Consider the following 17715-nt stretch of genomic DNA (forward strand, 5'->3'; position numbering starts at 1 on the left):
CATAAACACTCCATTATTACAGACAACCAATTTATTTGCTGTAAATAAGAACATTTATTAAACAAATATGCACATTACAATTACTGAATCCAACGATGACGCCTTAAGGTAGATTCAAACCCATTTCCTTTCTCTTACTTACCCTTTGATCAAGTCTTACAAGGAAAGAATATACATATTTTAAATATGAAATAAGAATAGTTTTATTCTCTAACTGGAAATGTCAACAACATTAACGATAATATAACATCTCTTATAGGATTCGTTTATTAACAATAACTAAGTTGAGGCGTGTGGTATATGTGAACAAAGATAGACACGTATTTTTCTTGTTATAATCCTTACGTTACAAGGACATCTGGTGCTATTATAACCTTCCACCTCTAACCAAGATGGAGAACAGTCATAATAAGAGGATTCATAATTTCTGATGGTGATTATCTACTAGTGGTATGCAACTTGAAATGCAGTCATGGAATGTGCGCTAGATGTCGGGGCAAACCTTTAAAATATTGCACAATAAAAATTACACCAAAATAAAACAATTAAACACTTATTATAAATAACATTTGTTTTAATTGTAAAAAAAGGTATACAAAATGATTAATTAGACATGAGAAATTACAATATTATCACGGTGTAATGCCACTTATTATATTTTCAGGTCTCACAAACTGTTTTTTTACTTGCTGTTACCTAGTTCATTGGTCACGTGTCGTGCCTTGTGCACTGTTGGGTATAATCTGTGGTCAGTCCTGTAACAGTAAAGAAAAGGCTATAATGAGAGAAGGAATGTGGAATATTTTTGTATTCGAAACTTGGTCGTACCTGAAATTATGAAAGAGATGTACAGGGTCCGGCAAGTAATCCTGACGGTTTTTAATTACAAATAGAAATAAAACTCTTTCATGCAAACAAAGTCAATTTAATACATGTTGTACAACATCTCAAAGCATTTTAGGAGAATAATATGACTGGCAGTTTCATGTAATTTCTTGACAAGGACAGTTCATTTTTTTGAATAACACACCTGTGAGTCTCGGAAGCTAAATCTGACGGTTTTTTTAAATCAACACTGAACGGCATTTGCTAGAGGTAAAACTATTCACCGTAAGCTGCATGTTCCCAGTTGGAAGACAATTTTACCGTGGGTAAGGAGCTTCAACGGCATCGGCAATGACAGGAACACCCAAGAACATCGATCGAACTCTAGTCTTTGTTTTGAAGAGTCGTTCAGAAAATGAACTGTCCATAAAATGCTTTGAGACGTAGTACAACATGTATTAAATTGATTGTATGGAAGAGTGTTGCTTTTATTTGTAATTAAGAACCGTCGGGTTTAGTTGCCGCACCCTGTATATGAGGCTCTACCGACCTACAACGCGCTACGATGCTAGGGCTCTCCGGTTCGATGGATGTTCATTGTGAGTGTCCAGTTGCTTCATCAATTTCATCCTATTATCGATCATCCTCACCGTCACGGTTAGCCGAACGTGGCAGAAAAGCGACGTAAAACAATCAATATACAAGTATAAAATAACAAAACACTTTTACTTAAAGTTGGTTATACTAGTATATTTACACTCACTTGTTAATACATGACAGTGTTCATACGCAAATTCGTCATATAAGTTGGGAGAGTTAAATATTATTTTTAATTTACATTGATTTGCTTTTGTTATTTGGTGTCGCTCCTCTGCCACTTTTTGGCTAATCGTGACGGTGAGGATGACTGATGATAGGATGAAATTGATGAAGGGACACTCACATAGAACACCCATTCTCAGGCCGGGATTCGAACTCGGGACATCTGGCGGCTACATTTACAATCGGATTGAAACTTATGGATACTCGAGTTCTGTCTCAATTAAAAGTTAACCAGTAGACTTACACAAAAGTTAGTTACATCAAAATTTAGCTTATTTAATTATGCGTTAATCTATGTTAACCATCTAATTTTTTTTGTTGTGAGAACAAAAAAATGCAGTTTTTTTTTAGTTTTGAAAACGATCGCTATTTTTGCAATCCTATAAATACACAACGCAGGTGGTCCGATCGTAATGAAATTTTAATGCGGTGCAAGCAAAAAGGTTCTAAACACAATTCTCAGTTTTCAGATTTTTAAAATTGGTCAAAAAAATCGTTATATTCAATTTTGTGAAACAACTTTTTCTTAGTATTGAGTAGCCTACAAATTCAATATTGGTCTTGTTTTGAAGCTCTTTGCATATGTTTATAAAATCCATTATCATGGTCAATTCATTTTTCGAAACCGATTTTATACAGATTTTTATTCAGCGGAGTAAAGATGTACGTGGGAACACCGCATACAGCGATGTCCGTTCAACAGTGGAAACTGCGAGTCAGTGCATGAGGTGTTCTATTCTTAATTTATTATAAGTTAGAAGTTAATGTAAACAAAAGCACGTGACTTATGAAAAATATTTCGTTTCATATTTGTAAATTCTGGTTTTATATTGCCCATGAATATATTTATCATAGTTGTAAAGCCCACAATATAAGATAGCTATTGTAGCTTCGTATGGTAAGGTTTTATCACAATGCTAGGCGCAAGATTTCTGCGCAGCTGTCACCTGAATAGCCAATGGTGTTTCTTACAAGCTAGTTGTATTTTGTTTTACATTGACCGGATATAGTCAGTTCATGACACGAACGGACAAGGCACAACCCTTCATACACTTGTGAAATATTCAAACTTAATTACTTCATAGAGAAGGAGTGTAATCTATGAATAAAAATTATCTCCAAAACTGACAGAAGACCAAATGGTGTAGAGTATTTATGGAATATGCTTGTTTTAAAATAAAAAGTATAGATGGGAGTGCGAAAATGAGTTATGTTCGCCTATTAGTATTCATACACATAGGTTACTAAAATAACTTCACAACTAGAGGAAATATAAAACATAAAAGAGATGTATATATTTATATTTCTTTTTGTTTTAGTTTATTTTACTGTGATTGATTACTTTTACCAAACTACTTTCCTCTTTCAAAGTAACTGCAGAGAGGGTTCATTAACAACCTACGTGAAGTTTGCATTGAAAGTTTTTAGATTCTTCTTCGATCTTTACTTCTAATTAGCATTATGACTGAAACCATGAGCCTTAATATCCCCGTATAAAATTAGATAAAAAAAAACTTCCACTTTTTAAGTAGTTTTGCTTATATACAGGGTGATTCAGAATTCCTATTACACACTTCTAGGAGTTTTAGAGGGGACGTATTAGATCAAGTTTTGAGAAGGAACCCACGTCCGGAAACGTACCGTTTTGGTACTACACAGATGACAAGATCACATAATTTCACATCTCCCGCTTCACGGTAGGCAACCCACATTGACGGAGGGCAACGTCTTCAGTCACCTGATGTCATGTGTGCTGCTTCCAACGTCCTCTGTTTACAATCCGGTGTGCTTCGACCTTCACGTCAGTTGCTATTCAGTCGTTGCGGAATACAGTACAGTATGCACGTTTGCCGAGAACACAGACATGTTGTTAATTTACGGCGAAGCTGGACGTAATGTTAGAGCTGCGCAACGGCTGTATGCAGAATGTTTTCCGCATCGTGTCACTCCATCACATACCATTTTTGCCCGATTAGAGCAACGGCTGCGAGAAACTGGTAACTTCAAAGTTAACAGGGCCGACTGTGGTGCTCCACGGACATGCCGCACTCTCGACGTTCAAGAAGAGGTCCTTCATCGCAACATCGAGCAGCTCTTGTAGTGACGCAGGCAAAACGAGTGATGTGAAATTATGTGATCTTGTCATCTGTGTACTACCAAAACGGTACGTTTCTGGACATGGGTTCCTTATCAAAACTTGATGCACTAAGTCCCCTCTACAACCCCTAGAAGTGTGTAATAGGAATTCTGAATCACCCTGTATATGAGGCTAAATCATTGTAGGGTATTAAGCAAAAGTTGAAAAGATCACTCTAATTCACAATCCTATTGGCTCGTGTCTGTTATCAGTAGGGAAAGGATTTTAAGGTGCAGAATTATGTCCGGGAAAGGGAAGAGAAGGTTCTGAAAATGTTTTAAAGAAAGGTTCTGATAAAATGCCTTTATTCATTGCTCTCTTTCTTTGCTCCTCCTGTATATAATGAGCGCGGACCGCGTAGAGAACTGGCGCGGACCGCATAGAGAACTGTTGTTCTGCCGAATATGTTTTGTTGAAGTTTGTGTCTTCTCTCGCGGGTTTTGCTACATTATCTTGGGAACTTTTGGGGCTGCAATGATTATATTATACCATGTTATAGCTCTCGTTCTGCTCTACAAAATAAGACTATAGGATTTTATGTAGCTGATCAAGAAGAGTGAAAAATATTTATTTTTCTGACCAATTTTTTAACAAAATATGAAAGAAAAAGGAAGGAAAGAGGTGTTGAAGATTCAAAGAGTAGGTAAAAAGGGAATAAATAATGTGCTAATCTCATGAGAAAAGGTGCAACACAGTGTGTTCATTTTCTTCATTTCATATCCATATCACACGATCGGTGTGAAAACAGCTATATTTTTGGAGAGCTGATGCAGCTTTAAAATCCGTTAGTTATCAGTATTTCAGGAACTAGTACACATGTTCAAGTGAAACTTAGTGTCCTGATACGTCTGCAAAATTAATAGCTCAATGCAATGTAAATTTATTCACTCTGCCCGTCAGTCTGGACGTGAGAGACAGTAATCTGTCTAAACTGACATGTCAGTATCTCTGGAATTAGTAAAAGGAAAAATCTAAATCTCTGAAGTTAGACGTAGCAAATAATATAAATTATTTCGATTACTCTGTCGTCTACCTATGACAGTAAGCAAAAAACAATTGATTAATTGTTAGTTGTGTAATCTCTTCGCAACTTTTCAAACTACAAATATCAAATGTGGCAAGTTCAAATAATTGCCGATTCTAGTTAACACTAGAACCAAATCGATATATATCGATTACTCAGAAATTATTATAGATATCAATATATAACTTAATGGGCTGAAAGACCCGTTCGGTACCATTACAATGCAACATTAATAATCTCGATAGAGACACCAGTTTGTCTGTGGGAGCTAAACAAGACAATGTCATAAATGGAACATTTTTTTTAAAACCATCAGAGCTACAAGTATGAAATTCGTCCGACGAAGAGGTTACAATTCTTGCAGCGTAATAGTTCCTGAATATACCAATCTATTCATACAGTTTGTTCGAAATCATTAATTACTCAGATATCACTGCGGAGACCAAAATAGAATTTGATATACTGTATCTATCCCATTGTTATCTAAATGAACGCGTTTGGTCAATTTAAACATCACTATACATGCTATGAATCATAATTTCCTTATTGGTACCCATGGGGCACCTTGCGATTCCACAGTAAAGGCAATCTCAACATAATTTGTATTTTGCATTTTGTGATTTATGTAAATATTGTGACTAATGTAATGAGAGGAACACGGACTAGAAAACTACCAAGAGAAAATGTTCTTTCTACAGCGTGTTTCAAATCTCCCCTTACTTAATTCTAACTGAACTTTTAAAATTTATTACATAGGCCTCCCTGATGGCGTAGTGGTAACTTCTTCGCCTTGTAATCAAGGGGTCTCGGGTTCGGTACCTGGTGGATGACCATAGTGGTTCAGATTCCGCTTTAGACTGTAGGTCCAGTCCCGATTAGCCTAAATGTGCATAAAGAGGACTTAAAATAATAACTCAACAGTACCTATTACATGTTTCAAAGATAGAAAACTAACGAACAAGCACATAGCCATTTTGAAGACTTATGTATACTAAATTACGAGCCTAAAAATAGCTTTCAAGGAGTGAGAATGTAGATAAGATAACCATTTTTCTTTCCTAATGAGTTGACACAGGCAGATCGAAACTACACTTTGTCCCGCGAATCTCGAGTGCGTGGAGAGGAAAACGCGGCTGCAGCTACCAGCCGTTTGCAGCAGCGCGCACCGCTTTTCTCCGCTCATTTGCTTTCTCCTCTTCTCTACCGTTATGCACGGCCTTGCTCCACAGATTCCCGAGACAGGGTGTGTATGAAAGCGTCAAGATTAGCTACGTAAGGCAAAGTTTCAATACTGTTAAATCCTGATACTTACTAACTGTGAGAGATCCTCTTAGAAATAATGTCCATATTTAAAGGGAGCCGCTGCATACAGTGCTTTCGGTGCAACAGGAACAGCAACAGGATGCGGCACTGCAACAGGATGCGGAACAGGAACAGCGTATGGCTTGGGAACAGAAACGGCATACGGCTGAGGGACAGGAACTCCAACAGGCTGCGGAACAGGTACAGCCACCGGATGAGGCACTGCAACGGCGTACGGCTTGTCGACTGGCACCGGATAAGGTTTATCGACTGGTACCGCGTACGGTTTGGGCACTGGGACAGCGTAGGGCCTCGGAACTGGGACAGCGTACGGCTGAGGGACCGGATATGGGACTTGCCTCTCCACGGGCACAGCTACTGGATGTGGGACAGCGTATGGGATGTGCTTGGTGACGTGGATGGTTGTAATTGGTGGTGGAGCAGCTACGAGTGGCGCTGCTGGCAGACCGTAGCCGAATCCGAAACCATAGAGTCCTCTCTTCTCCTGTTTCTTCCCATCCTGAGGTTTTGTTTCCTTCTTGTCTTCAGCAAGCGCTAAAGTGAAGGCCAGGACAGCTAAGAGGATCTGTAACAAGAAATTACGAAATAATTATGCTGCTAATGTTAAGAAGCTGGTTCTCTTAATGGAAGAATAAATGTCAACAATGTAAACATAAACGCAATTTTTGTAAATATATATTTCTTTCGTAGTTTATACTCAATTACATATATGTACGTACTTTCTAGAGTGTACAGGTCCTTTATTACACATGTATTTCTTCAAAGTAAATAACTTCTATCATTGATTTATAGTGTGGTTATTTTATTTCCATATTTTATGTAATTTATAATTAGTATCTCCTTATATATACATATTGTACATGGTGGTTAAGATCTGAAATACTGAGTGTAAAGATAAATACGTTGTGCATTGTACTTAATAATTGAAATATTGTATTCATGTAGGCTATTTTTGTAGATAATACAGAGTGTCCGAAAAGTCACGCAACCCGGTGTTTACGACCGTATAACGGAATAGCGAAACGGAATGAGAAGAAACGCTTTCTGCCAAGAGAATGCCCTGTATATTAGGAAAATTTAGAGAGACAAACATATGTAAGAACATGCATGTTTTAATAACAAATAAGCAAAGTGTTGCCAAAGGCGGAAAAAAAATATTTGCAAATCGTGTATATTGATGCACAGAACTCACTGAGGTGAATTATTGCAACATTTCACAATACCAACGAACAATTTTAATGGCCATCTAATGAATTTGACAGAAAAAGAACTTTGACGAAGTTTCAAAAACATTGCAGAAGGGAATAAATGGGCTGTTCCAAAAATCGATGTTTTCACAATATTACGCAGGACACTGGCAACACTGTTGCTGTCACGTGTCACTAACAGATGTGTTTCACCTCAGGCTATCACACTAGGGCACTTTTAAAGACAAAGGAGAAAGTTGGTTATTCTCGAACATATGCAATAAATTACATACACCTTGCAACCCTGAAATGTGGGTACAGAAGAACGTGTATCAATTGTTATGTTTTCTGTGCCTTAGGTGGTTGCTGTTTGCAGCGAACGGCATTCCAGATTGTGTCTACTTATGCTGACGTCGTGTGTGTGTTTTTAAAATGCCATATTCTACACAGGAAAGAGTGTTTATTGTTAAAGAATATATCCGAACATCGTCATATTCTTGCGTAAGAGAAGCATTTAGGGATACCCACATTTCAGGGTTGCAAGGTGTATGTAATTTATTGCATATGTTCGAGAATAACCAACATTCTCCTTTGTCTTTAAAAGTGCCCTAGTGTGATAGCCTGAGGTGAAACACATCTGTTAGTGACACGTGACAGCAACAGTGTTGCCAGTGTCCTGCGTAATATTGTGAAAACATCGATTTTTGGAACAGCCCATTTATTCCCTTCTGCAATGTTTTTGAAACTTCGTCAAAGTTATTTTTCTGTCAAATTCATTAGATGGCCATCCAAATTGTTCGTTGGTATTGTGAAATGTTGCAATAATTTACCTCAGTGAGTTCTGTGCATCAATATACACGATTTGCAAATATTTTTTTTCCGCCTTTGGCAACACTTTGCTTATTTGTTATTAAAATATGCATGTTCTTACATATGTTTGTCTCTCTAAATTTTCCCAATATACAGGACATTCTCTTGGCAGAAAGCGTTTCTTCTCATTCCGTTTCGCTATTCCGTTATACGGTCGTAAACACCGGGTTGCGTGACTTTTCGGACACTCTGTAGTTAGATATTTTATTCCACTTTCTTAAATTAACATGTATTATTATAACTCGGTTTGTTAACTGTTGTGTACACATATAATTTAGCGTTGACATGTTTTATGTTTATTAACATTTCTGCACAATAATATTTCTTATCAAACTGTAAATTTACAAATTCAAAGCAAGAAATGTAGAACACTGTAATTGGGCATTCGCCTGTTGTGTTTAATAATAAATAAATAAATAAACATGTACGTGAAGAAAAACAGTTACAAGTAAACCTGTGTATGGGAACGGTGAGAGAGAGGGTGAGAGAGAGAGAAGAGAAGACGAAAGAAAGAAAGAGAGAGAGAGAGAAAGCAGAGAAGAATAATTAAATAGAGAGAAAGAGAAGAGAAGGAGAACATAAGAAGAAAGAAAGGGAGAGAGAAAAGTGAAGAAGAAATAAAGAAAGAGAGATATAGAGAAGAAGAGAGAAAGAAAGAGAGAAGGGATGAAGATAGAAATATAGAGAAAGAGAAGAAGAGAAGACGAAAGGAAGAGAGAGAGAAAGAAAAGAAGAAAGAGAGAGGAGAAGAAGAAAGAAAGGAAGAGAGAGAATAGAAGAAACAAAGAAAGAAGTAGAGAGAAAGGAGAAGAAGAAAGAGAGAGTGAGAGAGAGCGGTGACATCAGATGGAAAGCTACTTAAAACGCATAATCATGACATTTCATTATGTAAAGAGTTCTGTCGGTTTCACACGACACCTTCAAATGCTCAAATGGGACGTGAACGGTCCAGACAGGTCAAACATATCGGCAGCAACGACCAGTCCCATTGTGGGATCAAAGAAGTCATCCATTGCAATTTACACCTAAGTTAACAAGCAACCGTATTTAATTTATAAACATGATCTAAAACATTATGAGTAAATATTCAAAATTTAAATCTGGCTCATTTGCATAGATGTAAGATATGGACTCTTCAGTTCATATTAAAAATAAGATTAGGACCTTTATATCACTTCCACATATCACTATATCACATCATCCAATCTAATAATCATAATTAACCTACAATTAAATAGTATCATCAGATCTTTATTTTCCATTGGTGCATGGATGTTTATAAAAATAATTTTACACCACCTTCCTTGTAATACTGCACATGATATCCTATCATTAATAGTATGAGATTAATTAATTTTGCAACTTCAAAGACTTTAATTGTGAAACTTTAAACATGAAGAAAAAGAGGGGATAAAATCAAAATGTCCATAAATATATCCATAATCAGATACATCATATTCTAATTGGTAAAAGAAGGCGTACTAGTGTAATTAACGTTCGTTCATTTAGAGACTGTGTCAGTAACCATTATTTAGTAAGTGCTAAATTAAGAGAAAGACTCTAAATTTAAGTGTGGCCCTCCCCGATGGCGCAGTGGTAGCGTCGTTGCCTTGTAATCAAGGGAAAACTGTTGGAGGCACATAGTGGTTCTGATCCCACTTTAAACTGTATGTCCAGTCCCGATTAGCCTTACTGGGCATAAAGTGGACTTAAAACACCAACTCAATGAATCAATCAATCTAAATTTAAGTGGTAAATTATAAGCAACAAAATCTAAAAGTTCTAAAATTTAATACAGAAAAATTTGCTGATGACAGGATTAAGAAAGATTACCAAATTAAACTGTCAAATAGATTTGATATTTTGCAGGATTTAAATGATGATGAAAATATGAATGAAACTCATGTAAATTGGAATTGGGAGCATGCACGCAATGCAATAGAATCAGCAGCTGAAGAAAGTATAGGTTGCCCGAAACCAAGGCAAGGTGCCGGCCCCTGTGGCGGAGTGGTTAACACATCGCGCTACGACGCTTGGAGACCCGGGTTCGAATCCTGGCCTGGGCATGAGTGTTTGTGAATGTCCATTCATCAATTTCATTATATCATCACTTATCCGCATCTTCGAAAATTAGCCAAAAGTGGCACAAAAAGCGAAGTAAAATAAAGCAAATCAAATCAAAAACCAATTCAAGGTAAGCTGTGGTTTGTTAATGAATGTTACAATCTAATAGGAACAAGATACCAGGCTAGACTTCAGTGGTTAAATAACTCTGATGATATAAATTTAATCAATTATAATATAATTATAAGAGTAGAGTCAGGATTCCTTGTTTCATCCAGTATTAGTTATTTTCATTTCAACCAAATGGTCGTCACTGATTTTGGTTACACGATGAACTCAACTCTAGCTTCCACAGAATTTTATTTCGCCAAAGGGAAAATGGGTGTTTATTAAAATAATTTTACACCATCTTCCTTGTAATATTGCATATGATATTCTATCATTAATAGTACAGAGCATTCCCTGACATTCGCTACGAGACTCGGCGTAAAGCGGCCCGGCATCAGCGCTTGTTGTTTCCCGGTGAACGGGATCCGTGACATTCGCTAGAGTCGGCAATTAAAAGTATAGTTTTCATATTGTGTACTAACCTTGACTACAGAAGGTGTTGAAAATTATGTCCCTCTGCGGCAACACATTCCTGGCATCTCCGAGAAAAATTGGCATTTACACGTGCAAGTTCGTCTATTGTAATTCTCCCGATTTCTCGTACAATACTTTCTTTTAACTCACGGATGGTGTGCGGATTGTCTTTGTATACTTTATTTTTTAGATTTTACCACAAATAAAAATTGCAGGCTGACAAATCAGGGGACTCTAGGATCTAGGCTGTAATTCGTGTACTATTGTCGCTCTGTAGAGCTTAAATTTAAGAACTTTAGCGGCTCTAAATGCTGTGGTTTTTGAAACACCCGTTTCATGTGAGTAAGGACACGTGTTTTTTTCCCCACTTTTATTCAGAACTGACCCTGTTACTCTAAACGTTTTTACGAGGTTTAATATAGTGGTCCTATGTGGAACGGGAACACCAGGGAATTTCGTTGCAAAACGTCGTCGCATTTCTCCACAAATCCTCTTTCCGAAGTAACACTCGACAAGATAAATTCTTTGTTGGAATGTAAACTTTTGTGGTGCCATATTAAGCCACAATCTTCAACAGACGGACACGACACAACACAACTTCCGATGGAGGATTATACTGGCGTCAGTCTGCAACGTCAACAGAAAGGGAAAGAGAGCGAAGGCAGGGAGAGCGAAAAAAACAGACTGTAGCGTGCGACTGTCGCGGACCCCGTTCACCGGGAAAAACAAGCGCTGACGCATGGCCGCTTGCCGCCGAGTCTCGTAGCGAATGTCAGGGAATGTTCTGTATATGATTAATTAATTTTGCAACTTCAAAGAATTGAATTGTGAAATTTAATTTAATTAAAGAAGTGTCTCACAATGAAAATAAAGGTCTGATAATACCATATTTAATTGTATGTTAATTATGAATGATTAGATTAGATGATCTGATATAGTGATACGTGGTAGTCATATAAGAATCCTAACCTAATTTCTAATATGAACTCAAGAGCCACATTTTGCAACTAAACAAAATGAGTCAGATATAAATTTTGAATGTTTGCTCACAATATTTTAGATCATGTTTATAAATTAAACATATGCATTATTTACTAACTTAGTGACATCTCTTGGATTTTTTTACAACTGTTGTGACTATCAGTGGTGCACCCGTCAAACGTGTTAGGGAATGTAAAAAATATAATTTGATATGTCAAATAAGCTAAAAACATAAGAGAACAATATCTCTTTAAGTAATACATAAGATCAGTGCTGTGAGTGACAATCCTATTAATAATGTTTGCCCAATGTACTATTGGGTGAGTCTGTACTTTCATAACAGGATAATGCAGTGGGTTCTCTTTGGATTGGGCAGAGATAGCGCGTGACATGACGCCAGGGAGTCGTAACGTAACGAAATGGAACGGTATTTTCAATTACGGTTTCCGTTACGTTACAACCAGAAACAGAATAACTTTTTTCGTGAACAGAAACGTTACCTCAGGTATATGAACATTACGTTACAGGTGTGCATAACGGTACCGAACCATAACTGATCTCTAAAGGAGTAGGTCTTCACGTGACACTTTAACGTTACATCCATTGCCGGCAACCAGTAACGTTACAGGGTAAGAAAGAGGTTCGTCACGTATTGACTAGTAACTTTAGTGTATGTGGAAAGTGATAGTAACGTTACAATTAACCATTAACTTAATTGAGGTCACGACTGTAAAAACGTTACACTCCTTTTTTCAAAGCAACAACGTTATTTATAGCTGGTATCATACAGACGTTCCGATGTGCAATACCGTGTCCGATGCCGTGTTCCGGAGAGAATAACATAGGTCTATCGTATAATTGTGCTCGTTACTTTTGTAACGTTACAGTTCTTTTCCTCCACAAAAGTCTGTTTCGAAAAAGTGATACACATATCCGTTACGAATAGCAAATACCGTTATCGAAGACGTTTTCGAAGAAGCCTCATAATTATGATCGGCAGCATACTAACATTACAGTATTTTGACCCTTTGAAAGTCACTAAGTTATAATACGTATTTTCGTTGTGGATGTCAGTGAAAAAATTAAATTGTAAAACAAAACGTTTGAAAACATCCGTAAACAAGATTTGGCGTGACAAAAGTTCTGGTTATTGGAATTTACTGATTAACTTTGTATTTATCACAAATATATTTCTTTTCTGCATACTTAATCGCTTTATGTGAATTTGTTCTAATTTGATTATTTATGCAAGATGAATTTTAACATGTGCGTTCACTTTATACGATAGCAAAAGAATAGTTTGTTGAGAGAAAACGTTTATATCTATCTATCTATCTCTCTCTCTCTCTCTCTCTCTCTCTGTTTACATGTGTTACATCATATTTTTTTAAAAAAAATACAGTTGTTTGGCGATGAGAATGATTCGTGCTTAGATTAAGTTGCTGAAGGACGAAACATAAAGGACCAACCATGGTCGAGCCAAGAAATCATCCGTACCACGCGTTCGTCCACCTAAGCGAGAGGCAAGCTTTCTCATATAGGAAGACGAAAAATAATTGCTTGCTGCGCGACCTTGAGAAGGCGAACAGAACTGATAGCAGCAGCACCACGGAAAATCTGAATCCTGAAACATTGTACACGTGACCTTCGATCACGAAGCATCCGAGTAGGAAACGCCTTGGGGCGATATGAAAGGCACTTTTGGCAAGTAGAAAATACGTAGAAACGAAATGTTAGATGGAATTGTTGTACGAAACAAATAAAGCGAATAAAAGGACAGTATATTTTATCATTTACAAGGGCCCTTATCCGCTTACAATTTTGAAAATTACTTTCAGTAATTCTTGTCTTCTTGGACAGGAGGTGCATTAAACTTTTTTGGTGTAGAAACAGACAGAACGCCCGCCCACCTACCACGTTTGAAAGAAGAGCATAGACAGACAAGAAAGTAATTTTCAAGAACGCAAGAATTGCAGTCGACATGGACATTTAGCAACGTGTGACTGAGAATTACAATCGGAACAAAGGACAAGATTCTTCAAGAAACAGTAATTTTATAAAACTTCCTATCATTAACTCAGTTCATCCTTTTATCCTCTTTTGTTTGTTATAATGTTTTATTATTCATGTTTTATATCGCTTTTCTGCCACTTGTAGATAATCGCGACGATGAAGATGAATGATGATCATATTAAATCTATGAAAGGATACTTACAAAAAAAAACAGCCATGTCCAGATGTCTACTCGAACTTGAAATGTTTGGTACCGAGTGTATGAGTGGATCACTAAACGACTTCGGCCTTCGAGGCTACGGTTTCAGTTGCAACATGCAGTATAATTACGTTTCTACTACTCTGAATTGACCAAAGCATGTGGTATGTATCCTTCATTTTTCTTAAAAATCCCCCTTGATACATGAGATACTACGAATAATTTCAGGCATACCCTCGAATTCTGATTGCCTGGCACTTTTTTTTTTTAACTAAGTAATGAAGTGACGTTTATATTCATATTAGGCCTACGACTAGCTCGAACTAAAAACTCTTGTGACATACTGTGTATATGTTATCCTTGTGAAATGAGGAACTTCATATTTTGCTAAGAAAATATGTATGAAAAATTATATTTGCAGCTACTACTTGAAGAATTCAAATTATTATTATGATGGAATTTCAACTTACGTATACTCTGCATATAATGTGGTATATAGTTATCGGAGAGGAGTTTTTGTCTCGCAGTCAATTTATTTTTAGTTGAGGAACTCGAGAGTAAGTTGGAAATATATAATGACCCACGTTGTAGTGTGCTGCTCGATTAATCAAAATTGGAGTGAGAGAAATCTGTAGTTAAGTTCATTCAACATGTCAATTTGTAACTGTGAATGCAAGTTTTTTCGATTTAGCAGGAAATCAGTCTGCTATTGTTGTAAGTAATATATGGAAATATATATATTTTCTGCTCGAGTAGGAATCCGCAGCCCTTATCCAATCAATCAGTTTCTGTGTGTGAAACTTCTGTCTAGGAAAGCTACATACAATTTGCTTTTAATAACAGCAGCTTCAAAATAACCTATCCATTCTTGTCATGCCAAGTAATGTTTGATTTTGATTTGTTATATTTAACTTTGGTTTTATGCCACTTTTGGCTAATCGCGAAGACGAGGATGGGTGATGAAATGACAAAATTGATGAAAGGACATCACAATGAAAGTAATGCACAGGCTGGGATCCGAACTCGTGACCTGTGGCGTCGTATTGCACTGTGCTAACCACTCCGCCACGGAGCTCTGCAAAGTAATGTTTGACCATACATTGTTCATGAAATAAAAACATAATATATACAGTGGCTCACATTAGTAATCGAATACGTAGCATTTTGCTGCATTTCTTCATAATATTTGAAAATTAACAACATGTACATAAATATAAACGATGGTGAAATATTTATACGCATTTCTTAAAGTTATATGTAACTTTTTTTTTAATTTTGGGCGCGTCACGTTATACGGGGTGCAGCCCCTTACCATAACAAATGACATAACTGTAATGTCGCATAACTGAAATATTAAAATATTCTGACTTAGGTTAAAAGCTGAGGCTGTAAAGAGGCACTCAGCACACATGACAGAAAGCAGGAGAACACACAGAATTATACTGGCCATAGGGCCAGTCGCCAGAGTCTCGTTAGTCTGCAAAGAGCAGTCCAGGGTGCACTACGTGGAATGAAGTGGAGGATTGGGTGTAATACGTGGAAGGTCACCCCTTACACCCCTGTTACGTTTTCAAATCTGAAAATTGTTATTTATGTTTGGATGTGAAAAAAGAGATCACTTTAATATTCACACAAATCGTGAAAGCCTTCTGTTTCTGTTAATCTACGTTTCCATTCTGACAAGTTCCAGACCCATGACGCGCAACATGTGCCGGCGCATGTTGAGCGTCATTTAGTGCACTGTTTCCAATTCAAAACTACTTCTGCAAAATACGCCCGCAACAACACCGGAGTGCAGGACTTGATTGTAGCGTTGTTTCATTGTGCTTTAGAGTAGTCAGTGTTTCTTCTCTTGTATTGTAATAATTTGGTGGTGATTTAACTTGTGTAAAGATGAACAATACAACTATGGCGGGTTTTGTGGTTATGGCAGGCGCGTACCATGAACTTCTAAAAAAAATAGGCTAAAACGACCTAGATGGTGGATTAGAAGTTTTCTAGCGAAAAGAAATTCGGAAGGAGCGTATAACTCGTTGATGAGAGACTTACGTCTTCAAAGTGGATACGAAAACTTTGTAAGAATGACTGCAAATGATTTTGCATTGTTATTAAATCTTGTTGGACCACAGATTGTAGTCGCGTCGTCTGTTTCTACTCTAGTGCGCATGCCCCAGGAACTTGCTGCAGGCTGTTTCCATTGTCCGTGGCGCATGTTGTGCGTCTGAATCGTTTGGGGCAATTTTGTCCCCGGCACTTGCGCCGCGGCATGTTGCAGACAGTTTCCATTTCAACAAATGCTTGGCACATGCAGCGTCGCATGCCGGGCGTCATGTTGCGCGGCAAATTTGTGGTAATGGAAACGGGGCTTTACATAGTTTTTTACCGGTCAACTACAGTGCGAGGAAGGAACAATTGATGCTACTTCCTGACTACATTTGTTACCAGTAGCTGCATTGCTCCCTAACTGAAGTACGATAAAAATAGGTAACAAAAACAAAAATACAACATTTGACGAACGGCAGCTATTTATTTTTACCTTACCTAACCAAAGGGTGCAGGTACAGGGAAATTGAAAATGTTAAGTACATGTAAGCGTACCGTGGGTGACGCAATAAAACGTAATGAAAAGGAAAATGAGGTAGATCCGTATCTCAGAAAATTCAACCAACAGAAATAGGAGAACGAAATGAACGAGCTTCAGTATAAAAAATCAAGACCCTTTCCTCATCCCCACCCCCTTTCCAAACCAAGGGCTCCGAAAGCAGCTGTGCAACTTGGAGTAGGCATAAGGACTGCTGTACGGTTCAGTAGCGTTTCGCCCGAGTTGTAGTTTGTCCGAAAGCGAAATTCGTAGAAACATGCTACAGTTCGTCCGCGACGGTTTCATAAGCTGCGTTTCGTCCGAGCCTGGCTGATGATGAGTCACACCTTGACTAACCGGTGGCAGCGGTGGAATTAGTGACCAGGATACCTCAGTTTGCAACTTTTAAAACTACATTGCATAGACAGCGGAGTGCAACGCAGGGAGTGCAGACTGAGACAAATTGTCGAGAGAGAGGTCCCGGGTTCGATACCCGGTAGAGGCACAAGTGGTTCGGATCTCACTTTAAACTGTAGGTCCAATCCTGATTAGCCTTAATGTGCATAAAGTGGACTTAAAACAACAAATCAAATCAAAACAAATCGTCGAGAGGAAGTGAACTTGGATCTAGAAATTTTTAGTCATGGCAGATGGCAACACTTTCTTACTATCTGACAACTATGAAGATGAGATTTGCAATTTCCAGAGGGAAAGAAATATTAAAACAACAAAAAATATTTTCTTGGATGGAGCATTTAAGCGTGTTAGCAAGAGTTTGCTTCATTAAACACTATTAGGATGGTAGCCTTCGGACGAAACGCTACTTGGTCAGGTAACCGTAAGCTGCCTGTTCCTGGAATTCGGACGCGAAACGCTACGCCATGTGTTGTACACCCGAAATGGTAATCTGGTGGTTCAGAAAGCGAAGATGAGTATGAGCGACGAATGCTGAAAATGATGAAGGGACACTCACAGAGAACACTCATGCGCAGGTCGGGATTCGAAACCTGGACCCCTGGCGTCGTAGCGCGCTGTGCTAACCACTCTGCCACGTAATATTTTTTATTTACTCATTTTTATCTACTTCCTTTTAAACTAACTAACTAA

The 17715-nt window shown here is 37.7% G+C and overlaps 1 protein-coding gene across 1 annotated transcript in view; it reads right to left on the reverse strand.

The window, feature by feature from the left end:
• Positions 1–562: 562 nt before the first annotated feature.
• Positions 563–17715, reverse strand: part of LOC145980851 (uncharacterized) — an 85845-nt gene continuing 68692 nt past the window's right edge. The window contains exons 5-6 of the mRNA XM_083113933.1: positions 6121–6696; positions 563–755 (exon numbers count right to left, since the gene is read on the reverse strand). Coding sequence (XP_082970059.1) covers positions 6139–6696 — 558 coding nt within the window. The 3' untranslated portion in view covers positions 563–755; positions 6121–6138. The remainder of the gene's footprint in view (positions 756–6120; positions 6697–17715) is intronic.

Source organism: Lepisma saccharinum, chromosome 28, assembly GCF_977018435.1.
Source record: "Lepisma saccharinum chromosome 28, izLepSacc3.1, whole genome shotgun sequence".
NCBI classification, from domain to species: domain Eukaryota; kingdom Metazoa; phylum Arthropoda; class Insecta; order Zygentoma; family Lepismatidae; genus Lepisma; species Lepisma saccharinum.